The sequence below is a fragment of the Scyliorhinus torazame genome, chromosome 4 (genome assembly GCF_047496885.1).
Source record: "Scyliorhinus torazame isolate Kashiwa2021f chromosome 4, sScyTor2.1, whole genome shotgun sequence".
Taxonomy (NCBI): Eukaryota; Metazoa; Chordata; class Chondrichthyes; order Carcharhiniformes; family Scyliorhinidae; genus Scyliorhinus; species Scyliorhinus torazame.
In genome coordinates, this window is record NC_092710.1 from 298,089,213 (window position 1) to 298,107,275 (window position 18,063).

At 51.8% G+C, this 18,063-nt stretch overlaps 1 protein-coding gene across 1 annotated transcript in view; it reads left to right on the forward strand.

The window, feature by feature from the left end:
• The window catches only part of LOC140411021 (uncharacterized), a 399,297-nt gene that overhangs the window by 167,394 nt on the left and 213,840 nt on the right, over positions 1 to 18,063 (forward strand). The window contains exons 23-24 of the mRNA XM_072499979.1: positions 10,644 to 10,781; positions 11,739 to 11,890. Of these exons, the coding sequence (XP_072356080.1) occupies positions 10,644 to 10,781; positions 11,739 to 11,890 (290 nt within the window). The remainder of the gene's footprint in view (positions 1 to 10,643; positions 10,782 to 11,738; positions 11,891 to 18,063) is intronic.

The window sequence follows — 18,063 nt, forward strand, 5'->3', positions numbered from 1 at the left end:
CAGCCGCGTCAGATTGAGTTTGTGTAGAGTTCCCCAGCTCCTAGCTACCTGAATCCCCAAATATCGGAAGCTCGTTTCCACTCTCCTTAACGGCAGGGCATCTATTCCTCTTCCCTGGTCCCCAGGGTGTATTACACAAAGCTCACTCTTCCCCATATTTAGCCTGTTTCCCGAAAAATCTCCAAACTCCCTCAATATCTGCATAACCTCTGTCATCCCCTCTACAGGATCCGCCACATATAGCAGTAGGTCATCTGCGTAGAGTGACACTCGATGTTCCTCGCCCCCTTTAACCACCCCCCTCCATTTCTTAGAGTCTCTCATCGCTATGGCCAGTGGTTCAATTGCCAACGCGAACAGTAATGGGGACAAGGGGCACCCCTGCCTTGTTCCCCTATGTAACCGAAAATACTCCGATCTTTGCCGGTTTGTGACTACACTTGCCACTGGGGCCCCATATAGGAGTCTGACCCAACTGACAAACCCCTCCCCGAACCCAAACCTCCTCAACACCTTCCATAGATACTCCCACTCTACCCTATCGAATGCCTTCTCTGCATCCATCGCCACCACTATCTCTGCCTCCCCCTCCACTGGGGGCATCATTATCACCCCCAACAGCCGTCGCACGTTGACATTCAGTTGTCTCCCCTTTACAAACCCTGTCTGGTCTTCATGCACCACCCCCGGGACACAATCCTCGATCCTCGTCGCCAGCACTTTTGCCAGCAGCTTGGCTTCTACATTTAGGAGTGAGATAGGCCTATATGACCCGCATTGCAGTGGATCTTTATCCTGCTTCAGGATTAGTGATATCGTTGCCTCCGACATTGTCGGGGTAGAGTCCCCCCTTCTCTGGCCTCGTTAAAGATTCTCGCCAGCAGCGGGGACAACAAGTCCACATATTTCATGTAAAATTCCACCGGGAACCCATCTGGTCCCGGGGCCTTCCCTGCCTGCATGTTCCCCAGCCCTTTAGTCACCTCATCCACCTCAATTGGCGCCCCCAGACCTGCCACCTCCTGCTCCTCCACCCTCGGGAACCTTAGTTGGTCCAGAAACTGTTGCATTCCCTCTTTTCCCTCCAGGGGTTGGGACTTATATAGCCTCTCATAAAAGGTCTTAAACACCTCATTTACCTTCCCTGCTCTCCGCTCCGTAGATCCCGTTTCAGCCCTAACTCCCCCAATTTCCCTCGCCGCTATCCTCTTGCGAGGTTGGTGGGCCAGCAGCCGGCTCGCCTTTTCCCCATATTCGTATCTCATCCCCTGTGCCTTCCTCCACTGTGCCTCTGCCTTTCCTGTGGTCAGCAGGTCAAACTCAGTCTGAAGTCTTCGCCTCTCTCTATATTGTCCTTTGTCCGGGGCCTCCGCATATCTTTCATCCACCCTCAAAATCTCCCCCACTAATCTCTCCCTTTCTTTGCCCTCTTGTTTCTCCTTGTAAGCCCTAATGGAGATCAACTCTCCCCTAACCACCGCCTTCAGCGCTTCCCATACTACCCCCACCTGGACCTCACCATCATCATTGGCCTCCAGGTACCTCTCAATACATCCCCGCACCCTTCCACAGACCCCCTCATCCGCCAATAGTCTCACATCCAGTCGCCAGAGTGGGCGCTGCTCCCTCTCCTCTCCTAATTCCAGATCCACCCAGTGCGGGGCATGGTCTGAAACGGCTATGGCCGAGTACTCCGTTCCTGCCACCCTCGAGATCAGTGCCCTGCTCAAAACAAAGAAATCTATTCGAGAGTATACCTTATGGACATGGGAGAAAAAGGAGAACTCTTTGGCCAACGGCCTAGCAAATCTCCACGGATCCACTCTCCCCATTTGCTCCATGAACCCCCTAAGCACCTTGGCCGCTGCCGGCCTTCTTTTGGTCCTGGATCTAGACCGGTCTAGCCCTGGATCCAGCACAGTATTGAAATCCCCCCCCCCCCCCCCCATTACCAGGCTTCCTACCTCCAGGTCCGGGATACGTCCCAGCATCCGCTTCATAAATCCCGCGTCATCCCAGTTCAGGGCATATACATTTACCAGCACGACCTCCTTTCCCTGCAATCTACCACTCACCATCACGTATCTACCCCCGTTATCCACCACTGTATTCCTAGCCTCGAACGACACCCGTTTCCCCACCACTATCGCCACCCACCTATTTTTCGCGTCCAACCCTGAGTGGAACACCTGTCCCACCCATCCTTTCCTTAACCTAACCTGATCCGCCACCATCAGATGCGTCTCCTGAAGCATGACTACATCTGCCTTCAGTCTTTTTAAGTGCGCGAACACTCGGGCCCTCTTAATCGGCCCATTCAGGTCTCTCACACACATTCCACGTGATCAGCCGGATTGCACCCCCCCCCCCCCCCCACCCCCCCCCCCCCACCGACTAGCCATTCCCTGTTCTAGGCCAGCCCCCCATCCGGGTCCCGCGCACCCACCCGTCCCCCAGGCAGCGCACTCCCGTCCCGACCACCTCTTCCCTTCCCAGCTCCCTCTCGCTCCCAGCAGCAGCAACCCAGTTGACCCCCCCCCCCCCCACTAGATCCCCATCTAGCATGGTTACTCTCCCCATGATGCTTCCGAAAGTCAGCTAACTCTAACTGACCCCGGCTCCCCCCGTTCTCTCCTTGACCCCCCTGTGCGTGGAACTCTCTTCCTTCCTGCGCCTATCTTCCCGCCATCATCTCCATAGCACGGGAAAAACCCCGCGCTTTCCTGGATCATCCCCGCCCCCTATGGCGCAGCTCCCCCATTCCCCATCCCCCCTCTCAGTCCCTTTTTCCACCGGCGCCCACATTTCTCAGTGTCCCCCCATCAAGAGGAGAAAAATTCCCCGTCTATCGTCTCGATACTAGAAACCTCCCATTCCCCAATTTACACTTCTGTACATCAACCTCGTTGTCTCCCCCCCAACATCAGTCCCTCAGTTCTAGTCCAGTTTCTCTTCTTGGATGAAGGTCCATGCCTCATCCGCCGTTTCGAAGTAGTAGTGCTTGCCCTGGTGCGTGACCCACAATCGCGCGGGCTGCAGCATCCCAAATTTTATTTTCTTCCTGTGAAGCACCGCCTTGGCCCGATTAAAGCTCGCCCTCCTTCTCGCCACCTCCGCGCTCCAGTCCTGATACACTCGTATCACCGCTATCTCCCACCTGCTACTCCGGACCTTCTTGGCCCAACTCAAGACAGCCTCTCTGTCCGTGAAGCGGTGAAATCTCACCACTATCGCCCTTGGTAGTTCTCCAGCCTTTGGTCTTCTCACAAGGACCCGGTGAGCCCCTTCCACCTCCAGGGGGCCCGAGGGGGCCTCAGCTCCCATTAGCGTATGGAGCATCGAGCTCACATAGGCCCCAGCGTCAGCTCCCTCCATTCCTTCGGGGAGACCTAGAATCCGGAGGTTCTTCCTCCTCGAGCTGTTCTCCAGGACTTCGAGCCTTTCGATACATCCCTTATGTAGCGCCTCATGCGTCTCCATTTTTACCACAAGGCCCTGTATCTCATCCTCGTTTTCGGCTGCCTTTGCCTTCACCCCACGGAAGGGCCTGGGCCTTTTGTGTTTCTTTCAGCCCATCGATTGCCAATAACATCGGCGCCAGCACCTCCTTCTTTAGTTCCTCCACACACCGTCGGAGGAATTCCTGCTGGTCCGGGCCCCATGTCGTCTGGGCTCCATCCGCCGCCATCTTGCTTCTTCCTTCTCTTCTCTGCCGCTGCTCCAGAGGATCCTTCGCAATCTGGCCACTGCCACTGGTCCTTTCCATACACACCCAGGGGGACACCTTCCTTCGTCACCCCACACTGGGTTTGGTCTGAAAAAATTTCCGTTGGGGCTCCCGAAAAGAGCCCAAAAATCCGTTAGAACGGGAGCTGCCAAAACGTGCGACTTAGCAGTGCATCGCCGCAACCGGAAGTCTCGACTCTTGCCTATTTAACTTCTTTTTCTTTCAACTTAGTAATCTCCTTAACTCCTTTGGTTCGCCAATGTTGTTTGTCCGTCTCTTCGAATCTCTCTTAGAATGGTGGCCATGGCAGTACCGGTTTGTCAGGAAACCCATCACAGATCCTTACCAAGTTTGGCTTTTGAGTGACTCCAGACCCACAGCAATATTGTTAACTCTGTGACCTGGCAAGCCATTTAAATGTACGTAAGGAGACTCACCACCACCTTTCTTGATGGCAATTGTAGAGGGCAATGAATGCCAACCTTGCCAGTGACACCCACATCCCATGAATGAATTTTTAAAAACTGGAATCTCTTGAAAGCCACCCATCCAGTTTGTTATCTCGCTGAAAAGAATCTTGAATGTTGGACTGTTGCAGGAGACAAGAGACGTGACATTGTCCTGGAGAATCCTCAGCTTGACATCATCCTCTTTGTTCATTGACTGAAAAATACCCCTTCCTGTTTTTGTACTGCACAATTTGAATTGCAAAAGCCTAAGTGGCCTCCGGTGTGCAATTAGCGCCACCTGGCACCCTTTAGAAACTGTCTACCAGGTGAACCTCGGCTGGCTGGAACTTTCTGCAGTTCTGTGCATTGAATTGGGAGTGGGCTTTAACAGAGTCTCTCTCAGGTCCGTAAAATAATAGAAACGTACGATAACAACTTGTACTTGTATAGCACCAGGAGTATTATAAAGCAACACTTGACACCAAACCACCTAAAGGGATATTGAGGAAGGTGACCAAAAACTTCATCAACGAGTAAGGTTTTATGAAGTTTTTAAAGGCGGAAAGTGAGGTAGAGAGGTGGAGTGGTGGAGTGAGGGTATTCCAGAGGTTGGGGCCGAGGTAACTGAAGGCACAGCTACCAAGGGTGGATGCTTAAGAGGCCAGAATTAGAGAAATATGTTTTCTCTGAGGACATTACAAAGATGCCAAATCCTTTGGGAAACTTCACTTGTCACATCTTGAAAACCGGGGAACCTTTTCGATATCCCTATTCCCGGGCTTTTACTTCCCAAAGTATTACCAGCTCATGTCACGTTGGTTACCTCCACTTCCAATTGCTTTCATTTTTGATCATCTATAAAGGCATACTGTCCAGGGACCTTACACTTAATTCACAATGTTAAGTACCTGAATCCAGATAGATTGAAATCTTGCATTCTGAATACTATACTCTGGTTCTTTGTTTTTTGGAATATCTCTTTTATTCACTCTTTATTTATTTGTATGTTTTGAAAGTCCCTTTCATATTAAACCATACTGGGGGAATCTGTACCCAAAACCCACTCCACTCACTTGCAGGTTATCTTGCTGCTGTCGCCTCCAAATCTTTATCCCAACATCACCCTCTCCCCTCCAGCCTGCTAGCTGCAGTTCTGTGCCCCAAACTATGGCATTAAAATGAAGCCCCATAATGAAAATGGACCAAGCCTCTTGACAGTGACAACTGGATCGGATTGTTGTCCATTCCTGTCAGGAGTTAAAATTCTCCCTTTATACATTGGAATTGAGATGATTAGTTACTGAAATAAATACCATACCGTTTCCTCGGACTAACCATCCACTCGCTTTACTAAGGCCTTCCTCCTCCAGGTACCAAGTCCTAAGAGGCTGTTGGCAACCATTGGACTTCCATTGGATTACTCAATAATTATGCTTGGTAAAGTACATGCAGTGGTTTGCTATTGCCTTCTGCAGTATGGCTGACCAGGAACATCTCCCGCTCTTTACCATTGGCATTTACAGGTTGAAAATCAACCTGTTTGGCCAAGTAATGCACGTCCCTTCCGTGGCTATGGAGTTCTGAAGTGGGGCTTAAAGCTTCTGACCCAGAGGTAGGGGTGTTGCTCGCTGCGCTACAAGATACGCTTTAAGTGCAAAACTGAAAACTAAAATTTGGGATGTGGTGATTTTAAAAGCCTTCTGGGGGAATTCCCCCCCACTCCCACTCTGGTTACAATGGGATTCTATCCAAGTAGTCACTCCTGAATCAGTGGGTCTGTTCGCTGGTGCCAGGAATTGTGAGGGTCCCTTTCATCTCTGTTCACTTTCAGTCTATGCTCTAAATACTGGCTCCTCATCAATCTCTGCAGCACTTATGGCATTCCTGTTACTTTTGCTCCAGTTCTGTGAGATGAACCAGCTGCTGGAGTGTTTAAGTGGAATTTGACAGAGGGATAATACCGGTGAAATGTAGAAAAAGGCACACAGGTCATAACAAAGTTTAAATGAGCAAAAGTGACGTCTGCCGGTGATTGTAACTCTGATGTGGAGCCAATACTTGAAATTGTGTTTTTGGCTGTTGTAGCAATTGGCATTGCTGCTTCACTCTCTGTCCTGTTGATTTAGTGCCTGTCGTTAGCATTTGGCCAAACTCTAGTGGAGAAATGATCCCTCACCTCAGCCGCGCTGATGGTGGAGATAGGGGGCTGGATTCTCCGATTTGGAGACTCTGTCCTGACGCCGGCGTGGGAACGGTGGCCTTTTACGACCGATAAATCGACGCAAAACAGCCACCAATCCTCCGTCTAGCGGCGGGATAGCAGGCACGCACTGAGAGCACCCGGCTCCAGCTGTCGAAACGGCCGGAGAATTGCCCGGTCCGTGGCCGCGCAAGCGCACACCGGCGGCCGGCAATGGCGTGCAACATGGCGCCGGCGGTGCATGGACCCGGCCTGCCAAATAGCGCCCTCCCCACTTTGGCCAGGCTCGCGGATCGGCTCTCCCCCGACTGTGTTCTGAGTTTCCGAAAAAAAAATAGCATGAGAGACCCACACCATAGGGAACGCGGCTGGTTGGGGGCGGAGCATCGGGGGAGGGCCTCGGGTAATGTCCTGAAGCCGTCCATACGGCGGGCGCCGTACTCCTAGAGTACGCTGCTTTGGAGGGGGCGGAGAATCGCAAACGCGGCACCGCTCCCGATATCTGCGCCAACGTGGATTCTCCGGCCGATCACCAAACCCGATTTTGGCGTCGGAGACCAGAGAATCCTGCCCCAGGTGTGACAACTGGTCTTGTGTCACTAACATAGGGAAATAATTAGCCAGTGTTCCCTCTCCCAGGCCAGAATTTCCCCCCCGAAGCACAGTTTCCTGTGGCAGAGGTGGCTCACCATTGGCCTGCAGCGGGAATGCCCAATCCCGCCATTTGCAATGCTTGCCGGCAGTGCCGCCAGGGAATCTGCTGCAGGGACCGCCTTCGGCAGAACTGGAAGATCCCATCAGCGAGAAGGGCCAGAAAACCCTGCCCCCAATTTTCATCCATTGACCCAATGCCGAGGAAGTGTGCACGGTTAAATGCTGAGTAAGGCTAGGTGACACTTGACCCAAGCCGAGGAAGGGTGCATGGTTAAATGCTGAGTAAGGCTAGGTGACACTTGACAATTGTTGAATGAGTTGGCAGCATTAAATGGGCGGAGGTGGTGGGGCAGTGGTATTGTCGCTGGAATAATAATCCAGAGACCCAGGATGATCCTCTGGGGACCTGAATCCTGGCCTTGGGTGAATGTGTGGAGCTTGCACTTTCTCCTCACATCTGTGTGGGTTTCCTCCGGGTGCTCTGGTTTCCTCCCACAATCCAAAGATGTACATGTTAGGTAGATTGACATATAAATCTCCCCTTAGTATCTAGGGATGTGCAGGTTAGGTGGGGGAGTTGGTCTGGTAGGATGCTCTTTCAGAGGGTAGGTGCAGACTCGATGGGATTCTATGAAAGCATTGTCGATTGTTGTGAAAACCAAATTGGTGCCCTAATGTCCCTTAAGGAAGGAACTCTGCTGTCCTTACCTGGTCTGGCTTACATATGACTCCAGATCCACAGCAATGTGGTTGACACTTAAATGGCCTAACAAGTCACTCGGTTGTATTCAACCACTACAAAGAAAACACAAAGGAATGAAACTGGGCGGACCCAGCATCGACGTAGACACTGGAAACAACAATCCCAGCCCCATCAATCCTGCAAAGTCCTCCTGGCTAAGTCTAACATCTAGAAACTTGGGACTGGGGGCACAAAATCGAGCGACAGCCTGACATAGTTGTACTCGCAGAATTATACCTTACAGACAATGTCCCAGATATCACTATCACTAATCCTGGCTTTGTCTTGTCTCACAGTGTGCAGTCGGGAGGGAGTTGCCCTGGGAGTCCTCAACATCGACTCTGGACCCCATGATGCCTCCTAGCACTAGGTCAAACATGGGCAAGGAATCCTCCTGCTGATTACCACGTACCATCCCCCTCAGCTGCTGAATCAGTACTCACCATGTCGAACACCAAGGGTAGCACTATGCTCTGGGTGGGGGACTTCAATGTCTATCACTGAAAGTGACTCGGTAGTACCACCACAGACCGAGCTGGCCGGGTCCTAAAGACATAACTGCTAGACTGGGACCGTGGCCAGTGGTGAGGGAACCAACAAGAGGGAAAAATGTACTTGACCACATCCTCACCAACCTACCTGGCAAAGATGCATTTGTCCATGACAGTATTGGTAGAAGTGACCACGGCACCGTCCTTATGGAGACAAAGTGCCATCTTCACATTGAGGATACCCTCCATCGTATTGTGTAGCGCTATCACCGTGCTAAATGGAATAGACTTCGAACAGATCTAGCAACTCAAGACTGGGCATCCATGAGGTGCAGTATCCCGAGTGCATACTGTGAGTGCAGGAGAGCATGCCAGAAGCAACATCAGGCATACCGAAAAATGAGGTGTCGACCTGGTGAAGTTACAACACAGGTATACTTGTGTGCCAAACAACATAAGCAGCAAGTAATAGTCAGAGCGAAGCGATTACACAAAGAACGTATCAGATCTAAGCTCTGCAGTCCTGCCACGTGCAGTCGTGAATGGTGGTGGACAATTAAACAACTCACTGGAGGAGGAGGCTCGTCAGATATCCCCATCCTCAATGATGGAGGAGCCCAGCACATCAGTACAAAAGACAAGGCTGAAGCATTTGCAACAATCTTCAGCCAGAAGTGCCGAGTGGACGATCCATCTCAGTCTCCTCCGGTGGTCCCCAACATTACAGATGTCAGTCTTTAGCCAATACGATTCACTCCACGCGATATCAAGAAACGGCTGAAGGCACTGGATACTGCAAAGGCCGTGGGCCCTGATAATATTCCGGCAATAGTTCTGAAAATTTGTGCTGCAGAACTTTCCGCACCCCCAGCCAAGCTGTTCCAGTACAGCTACAACACTGGCATCTACCCGGCAATGTGGAAAATTACCCAGGTGTGTCCTGTACACAAGAAGCAGAACAAATCCAACCCAACTAATTACTGCCCTCCCCAGTCTACTCTCCATCATCAGCAAAGCGATGGAAGAAGTCATCAACAGTGCTATCAAGCGACACTTACTCAGCAGTAACCTGCTCATGGACGCTCAATTTGGGTTTCGCCAGGGTCACTCAACTCCTGACCTCATCACAGCTCACCCTAACCCTAACTTGGCTCAAAAATGGTCAAAAGAGCTGAACTCCAGAGGTGAGCTGCATTTGAAGGAGGTGGCGTCAAGGAGCCCTAGCAAAACTAGAGTCAGTGGGAATCAGGAGGAAACTCACCACTGATTGGAGTCATGCCTGACACAAAGGAAGATGATTGTGGTGGTTGGAGGTCAATCATCTCTGCTCCAGCACATCACTGCAGGAGTTCCTCAGGGTAATGTCCTAGGCCCAACCATCTTCAGCTGCTTCATCAACGATCTTCCACCTGCAGCAAGAGCTGGACAATATCTAGGTTTGGGCTGACAAGTGGCAAGTAACAATCTTGCCACACTAAGTGCCAGGCAACGATCATCTCCAACAAGAGAGGATCTAATCCTGCAGTCCTTCCCTAACAGCACTGTGGGTGTACCTACACCTCTACCTTCTGAAGGGCATCTAGGGTTTGGGATGGACAATACATCATGGCCTAACCAGCGACGCCCAATCCCAAAAAGGAATTTTAAAAAATGTTTCAACTAAAGCTTGAAATAGCGTCACAACGCCATGTTCAGGGTCAAAGTGCTTCCAGAAATATCTTGTGCTACTTACATCAGAGGTTTCCATGCATGTCTGTTTTAAGGGTCAGGCTGATATTGCCAAGGAAAGATTTTTTTGTTGGCCTTTGGAATGATAAAAAAGTGACTTTGCCGTTTCTGTATATTTTACAAAATGCCTGTTGCTCCCTTGCACAGAGGTGGAGGCTATGCCCAGTATAATGTTCTCTTTTTTTTGTTCCTGTCTCCCTCTCGCACTCTTTTATTTTTAGTGATATGGTTTATTTTGAGGCAACCACAAATCTCTGATAGCTGCTGAAGAAATTTGCCAGCTCTCTCTTGAGCCGCAGATACTTGTTTCTCTACTATCGAGTCAGAGTGCCTCTACCCCACCCATGTTGAAAAAGGGAGAAGCTTGGTCATGATGTCCCCTACAGTTTGATAGCCTGCAGGCACTCACTCCCCTGAGGAATGGTTGTCTCAGCGAGGCATTGGATAGGGATGAGCCCAAGGAACTGTGAGGGAGTCAGTCAATTTCAGAGAGGAAAGGAGCGGGCAGAAGATGGGGTTCATTGATTTCTAACTCATTTGACTGACCTGCTCCCCATTTTGCAACTTTCAAAGTAAAGTGTCCCTTTTAACTTCAGCAAGCTTTACTTTGCAATGTTCCAGATTTGTAACCTTCCTTTTCCATCCCTTGTAGTTGATGGCAAAGCATGGGGTGGATAACATGCAGGTAGCCTTGGCTTGTCAAACAGTACAGAAAAATTCCCTGATCGCAGCTGTTCAACAGGCTCTGTTCTGTCCCAGTGAAAAAGCCGCTCATTCCATGGGTTCAAAGGTATGAGGATCTCTTTTTGTGGAATCTATCTTTCCCTTGGTTGCTGGAACCATGCTCCTCGTTTTCTGTTCTCTCGCTCTCGCCATTTTATAGGAAGAACTGTTATCTTTCTCCCCCCCCCCCCCCCCCTCCCCCCACCCCTTCCCCCATGATCTGCACAGGACTCTTGTCCCACATGGCTTCAGCTTTGCCAAAAAATTCATAATGCAGACATGGCAGGCAGGAATTTCCTGAACTCACGCAAAAATGTCTGAGCCACATGGAATTCATTTCCAGGGAGTTGTCCCCATGTTTTGTGCCTGCTGGATCTGTGGCTCCCCAACTGTGTAGTGAAGACAAAGGCGTTGACAAATCCCCTGTACCTGAATCAGTTGAGCCATACCTGGTTCCTGGTGGATCTCCATGAAGGGGTGTAATGGTGGACTGTTTCACAGACACACAGCACGCATATTTACATCCCATTGTTCCTCACTTCCTCCACATTCCTTGTTTCACTCATACCGTGGGATGGGAGGAGGATGCGGAAATTATTTGAGCAGAGTTTTGTTGCTGTCCTTGATGGTGGGGAATCTAACTGGTCATCTGGAACCATCCACATAAACCTCCCAAGTTAATGGGTCGAAGCTCGAGAGAAGGCTGCTTGTCCCCTCATCCTCAGGAAACTACAAAAGACTGCGAATCGGAAACAAAAACAGAGAATGCTGGAAACACAGCAGATCAGGCAGCGTCTGTGGAGAGAGAGAGAAAGGTGTTAACTTTTCAGGTCAATGACCTATGATCAGAATTGCTAACAATGGCTCATTGACCTGGAAAGTTAACTCTGTTCTTCTCATCATGGTATTTGTCTGGTATTTCCAGCATTATCTATTTTCAGTGCAGAGATGCATAGATTTCAATTACTCATAGGCTACCTTGTGTTCACCATTGATGCTGAATCTTGTTTAATCAACTTTTAAGGATGGAATGTCCAGTTGCAGAAGTCTGGACAGCTCAGCCGGGGCGAATCATTGTGGTACTGCCAGAGAATCGGAAAGCCAACAGCTCGCCATGTCATTAGGAGTATCCCGCTCCCTCGGAGGTCGGAAGCAACTACTTTGTACCAGAAAAAGGTATGACTAGGTCACATTTCAGTCAGTATTTGTGTCCTGTCTCCGAGAAGCAAAGGTGCAGTGACTGCAATAAAGAAAGACAAATATAAAACAACTGGGGTGGGATTCTCCGACCCCCCACCAGGTCGGGGAATCGCCGGGGGCCGGCGTGAATCCCACCCCCGCCGTGTCGCGAATTCTCCGCCACCGGATATTCGGCGGGGGTGGGAATCGCGCCGCGCCGGTCGGCGGGAATCCCCCGGCGATTCTCCGGTCCGCGATGGGCCGAAGTCCTGCCGCTGTCAACCCACGCCAGCCGGTGTGGATTGAACCACCTTTGGGACGGCGGGACACGGCGGCACGGGCGGGCTCCGGGGTCCTGGGGGGGCGCGGGGCGATCTCGCCCCAGGGGGTGCCCCCTCGGTGGCCTGGCCCGCGATCGGGGCCCACCGATCCGCGGGCGAGCCTGTGCCGTGGGGGCACTCCTTTCCTTCCGCCTTCGCCATGGTCTCCACTATGGCGGAGGTGGAAGAGACCCCCTCCACTGCGCATGCGCGGGGATGCCGTGAGTGGCCGCTGGCGCTCCCGCGCATGCGCCGCCCGGCAAAGTCATTTCCGCGCCGGCTGGCGGGCACCAAAGGCCTTTCCCACCAGCTGGCGGGGTGGAAATCAGTCCGGCACGGACCTAGCCCCTCAAGGTAAGGGCTCGGCCCCTCAAGATGTGGAGAATTCTGCACCTTTGGGGCGGCGCGATGCCGGACTGATTCGCGCCGTTTTTGGCGCCGGTCGGTGGACATCGCGCCGATTACGGAGAATCCCGCCCAGGATGTGGGAAATCCCCCAGTGAAGGGGTGCAGAGATTGGAACAGGTGAAATGCCACCTGTACAGATTATTGCTGTAGTTTTTACACCTGGGACTTTCCCCCTTTGGGAAGAGGTTGGCTTTCGAACCTACACTTCTTGAACTTTTTGGTCCCCTTATCTGAGGAAAGATGCAGTGGCATTGGAGGCAGTTCAGAGGAGGTTCACTAGGTTGATTCCAGAGATGACGAGAGAGTGAACAGTTTAGGCCTGTACTCTCTATGGTTTAGAAGAAGGAGGGGAGATCAAATTGAGGTATTCAAGATGATTAAAAGTATGCATAAAGTAAACGTGGAGCAGATACGTCCTCCTGTGGGACAGTCTAGAATAAGGGGTAAGAGGTAGCAAACTCTTAAAACAGAGTTGAGGAGAAACTCTGTTCTCCCAAAGGGTTGTGAATCTGTGGAATTGGCTACCCCAGAGTGCGGTGGGTGCTGGGACAGTGAGTAAATTTAAGGAGGAGTTACACAGATTTTTAATTGGCACTGGGTTGTAATGGGCAGGATGGTGGAGTTGAGGCCAGGATGGGATCAGCCATGATCGAATGGCGTAGCAGACTCAATGGGCCAAATGGCCTAATTCTGCTCCTATATCTTATGAACTTACGCAGTTTCTGTGTCCAGGGGAAAGGAAAGTGCAAGTTAGAGGCTAGGAATCCAGCAGTGTGTAACTCACCTCCTGTCGCCCCAAAGCCTGCCCACCATCAACAAGTCAGGAGTGTGACGGAAAGGTCTCCACTTGCCTGAATGAATGCAGCTCCAACAACACTCCAGAAGCTCAACGCCATCCAGGGCAAAGCAGCCTGAGTGATTGGCAGCTCACCTACCACCTTAAACATTCAATCCCTCCACCACTGACGCACAGAGTGCACCACGTACAAGTTGCACCACAGCAACTCACCCAGGCTCCTTCAAAAGAACCTTCAAAACTACCTGGAAGGACACGAGCGCATGGACCTTCACAAGCTGCCGCTTCCCCTCGCACCTTCCTGAGTTGGAACTAGTTCTTATTTATTTCACTGTCACTGGGTCAAAATCCCAGAACTTGCTCCCTAACCACATTATGGATGTACCTATACCACTTGGCCTGTAGTCGTTCAAGAAGGAGGCTCATCCCCAACTTCTGAAGGGCAATTGCTCGTGACGCCCACATCCCATAAATGAATAAAGAAGACAATCTGCTCCGGGGCCTGAGCCCCTGCACCAGCGCTGATGGGCTGAATGCCCCTGAAGAGGAGTCAGACGGCTGAATTTTGTCCTGGAGGTGGGTTCGGGGGAGGCCGTCCCTGCAGTTTTGCGAAGAGGATTGTGTGTCAGTTGCGCGCCATGCTGCCACCTCCGCTCGGTTTTTCCGGAGCAGCTTCCCGGAGATGGTGACAGCAATCGGATCAATGAAGCAGACACTTGAGAGAGACAACATAGCAATTTACACAGAGGGCTGGCTGGAGCACTGGGGACGGACAGTGGCCCCAGCAGCAAAGGTGCACAGGGATGTGATGTGTTGGGTGTTCTGGATCACATACAGGTCACCAACACTTGAAATAGTGTAACACTATTTTATTGAATCATTAACTGTTTAAACTTACTCAGACTGTGGGTTAATACGATACTAGCTTTAACTAAAGACCTTTGCCTTGTCCTAACCAGTCGATGCACTCAACACATGGTGAATGTCTGTGTTGCAGGCTGTGAGCTCTGTGCTCCTAGCTAGCTGCTACTCGAATGAGCGGGAACTCTGATGCCCCTGTCTTTATAGTGCGTGTGCTCTCATGGTGATTGGCTGCTGTGTTGTGTGTGTTGATTGGTCCCACTGTGTGTCTATCAGTGTGTGTCTGCACCATGATATACTGGTGTATATTATGACATCCCCCCTTTTATAAAAAATGTATCTGCGTGACAATAAATAGTGTATAGTGAATGTTCCTGACTATGTGTGTGCGAAATATTTACAGGACTATGTACATAAAAACTAAGCTATTTGCGTGGGAAGGTGCCTGATGCAGAAAAACTGTGTCACAAGAATAACGAGATGAACACTATATACAAACCACTTGAACGATTAAACGGAAGAACCGAACAAATCAGAAAGTCCATAAGTCCACAAAGTTCACAAGTTAAGTCTCTGAGGTGGGCGACGAATTCTGATTGACCGCCTCAAGGGTGGTCGGGAGCCGCCGGCTGAGGAGCGGGCTGGACTGCGTCAGAGTGAGGAGGATGCAGATTGACCGGAATCTCTGCATAGTCCAGGTCAGGGTCAACAGGAGGGTGTGGCAATGATAGAGGATCACGTAGCGAGTGTTTAACGCGACAAAGGGCGCGTCGATTGCGGCGCAGAATGGAGCCATCCGGTAGACAATACCAGGAACGAGCGGAGGGGCACCTGCCGAGTTGCAGACCAGCCACCATCCGGAAGATGGATGCAGATGTTGTCATTTGGAGCCAGAGCAGGGAGGTCAGCTGCACGGGAGTCATGAGCCGCCTTGTGCTGTGCACGAACAGTTGCATCCGTTGAAGGACCGGAACGTGGTCGAGGTCTGTGACATGAATGGACGGCACCGTCGTTCTCAGGGTGCGACTCATGAGCAGCTGGGCAGGCGACAGGCCAGTGGACAGTGGGGCCGAGCGATAGGCCAGCAGGGCAAGGTAGAAATTGGACCCAGCATCGGCAGCCTTGCAGAGGAGCCGTTTGACTATGTGGACGCCCTTCTCTGCTTTGCCGCTAGATTGGGGGCACAGGGGACTGGATGTCACATGCACAAAGTTGTACCTCCTGGCTTGCGAAGCAGGGGCCATTGTCCGACATCACAGTGAGTGGGATGCCGTGTCGGCCAAAGGTGTCCTTACAGGCACGGATGACTGCAGACGATGTGATGTCGTGTAAACGTACCACCTCCGGGTAGTTTGAAAAATAGTCTACAATCAGGACATAGTCCCTGCCCAGCGCGTGGAACAGGTCGATGCCGACCTTGGACCAAGGGGACGTGACCAACTCATGGGGCTGTAGGGTCTCACGTGGTTGGGCCGGCTGGAAGCGCTGACAAGTGGGCCATTTGAGCACTGTGTTAGCGATGTTGGCATTGATGCCGGGCCAGTACACTGCCTCTCGGGCTCGTCGGCGGCACTTCTCCACACCAAGATGGCCCCCGTGTAGCTGTTCCAAGACGAGCTGCCGCATGCTGTGCGGGATGACAATGCGGTCCAGTTTCAGGATCGACTACCGCCAGATCATCTCTGATGTTGTAGAGCTGCGGGCATTGGCCCTTAAGCCACCCGTCTGTTAGGTGGCGCATGACACGCTGTCTCGCGGCGAATTTGGACGAGGCGTTCATCCGTGGCAGATAGATTGGAGGCCACGAAGGCCACATGGGCGCCAACCTGGCAGACGAATCCCACTGGGCCACACAGAGTGTTGACTGCCCTGGAGAGAGCGTTGGTGATGATTAGGTCTTTGCCGGGGTGTATACCAGCTGGAAGTCTTATCGCCGGAGCTTGAGCAGAATACGCTGGAGGCGAGGCGTCATGTCGTTCAAGTCTTTCTGTATTATATTGACCAGCGGGCGATGGTCGGTCTCGACGTTGAATTGAGGAAGGCCATACACATAATCATGAAACTTGATGACACCGGTCAAAAGGCCCAGGCACTCCTTTTCTATCTGCGCATAGCGCTGTTCCGTCGGGGCCATGGCGTGTTAAGCATATGCAACGGGGGCCCATGATGAGACCTCATCGCGTTGCAGGAGCACTGCCCCAATGGCAGATTGGCTGGCATCGGTGGAAATTTTGTCTCTTTCGCTGGATCAAAGAAAGCTAAGACCGGGTCCGTGGTAAGTTTGGTTTTGAGTTCTCTCCATTCGCGCTCGTGGGCAGGAAGCCATTGGAAGTCTGTCGTCTTCCTGACCAGGTTCCTGAGAGCTGTGGTATGAGAAGCGAGGTGAGGGATGAACTTCCCTAGGAAGTTGACCATGCCCAGAAATCGGAGGACCGCCTTCTTGTCCTCTGGCGTTTTCATGGCTGTGATAGCAGCCACCTTGTCCGCATCCGGCCGCACACCCAACTGGGAGATGTGGTCCCCTTGGAACCTGAGTTCTGTCTGACCAAAGGAGCATTTGGCTCTGTTGAGGCGTAGGCCCTGCTCCCGTATGCGTTTGAACACGCGCTGGAGGCGACTGACATGCTCCTGCGGGGTGGTGGACCAAATGATTATGTCATCGACATAAACGCGAACACCTTCAATGCCTTCAATCATTTGTTCCATGATCCTGTGGAACTCTTCTGAAGCCGATATGATCCCAAACGGCATCCTGTTGTAACAATATCTGCCAAAGGGGGTGTTAAAGGTACACAGTTTCCTGCTGGATTTGTCGAGCTGTATTTGACAGAATCCTTTCGAGGCGTCAAGTTTGGTGAAGAGCTTAGCGTGAGCCATCTCGCATGTGATCTCTTCACGCTTGGGAATTGGATAATGCTCCCTCGTGATATTGCGATTCAGATCCTTGGGATCAAAGCAAATTCTCAGCTCGCCGGAAGGCTTTTTTACGCACACCATGGAACTGACCCAGTCGGTTGGTTCTGTAACTCTGGAGATCACTCCTTGGTCTTGGAGGTCCTGCAGCTGCTGCTTGAGGCGGTCCCTGAGGGGTGCTGGGACTCTGCGAGGTGCATGCACCACAGGCGTGGCGTTCTGTTTGAGTAGGATCTTGTAAGTATATGGGAGCGTGCCCATGCCTTCGAAGACGTTGCGGTGCTGGTCGATGATGGCGTTGAGTTACGCCCTGAAGTCAATGTCCTGGAAGGCGGGCGTGTCATCAGGAGAGAGAGAGTGAACTCTTTGAACGAGGTTCAACAGCTTGCACGCCTGTGCGTCAAGCAGGGAGTCCTTCGAGGAGCCCACAATCTCGAAAGGAAGGATGGCTTTCCGTGACTTGTGCGTCACTTCAAGTTGGCACGAGCCGCTAGCAGGAATGATGTTGCCATTGTAGTCCAATCGCTGGCAGACCGATGGAAGGATGGCTGGTTTGACACGAAGGCTTTGGAAAGCAGACCACGCCATGAGATGGACGGAGGCACCAGTGTGCAGGCGGAATTGTATTTGGGACCGGTTGACCGTCAGGGTGGAACACCACTCATCATCTGGATCGATGCTGTATACCGACAGCGGCTGGTGTCTTTGCTTCAGGGACACCCTGTTTTTCGTTACGACCGACTCGAAAAAGTACCTTCGGGTCCTCAGTGTCATTGCTGTGTGGGAGGTCCGCATCGGACTCGGTGACCGTGGGTTGAATTGCCCGGACATTCCTGCGAGGCTGGCTGAAGCGATATGAGTTGGCAGGCTGA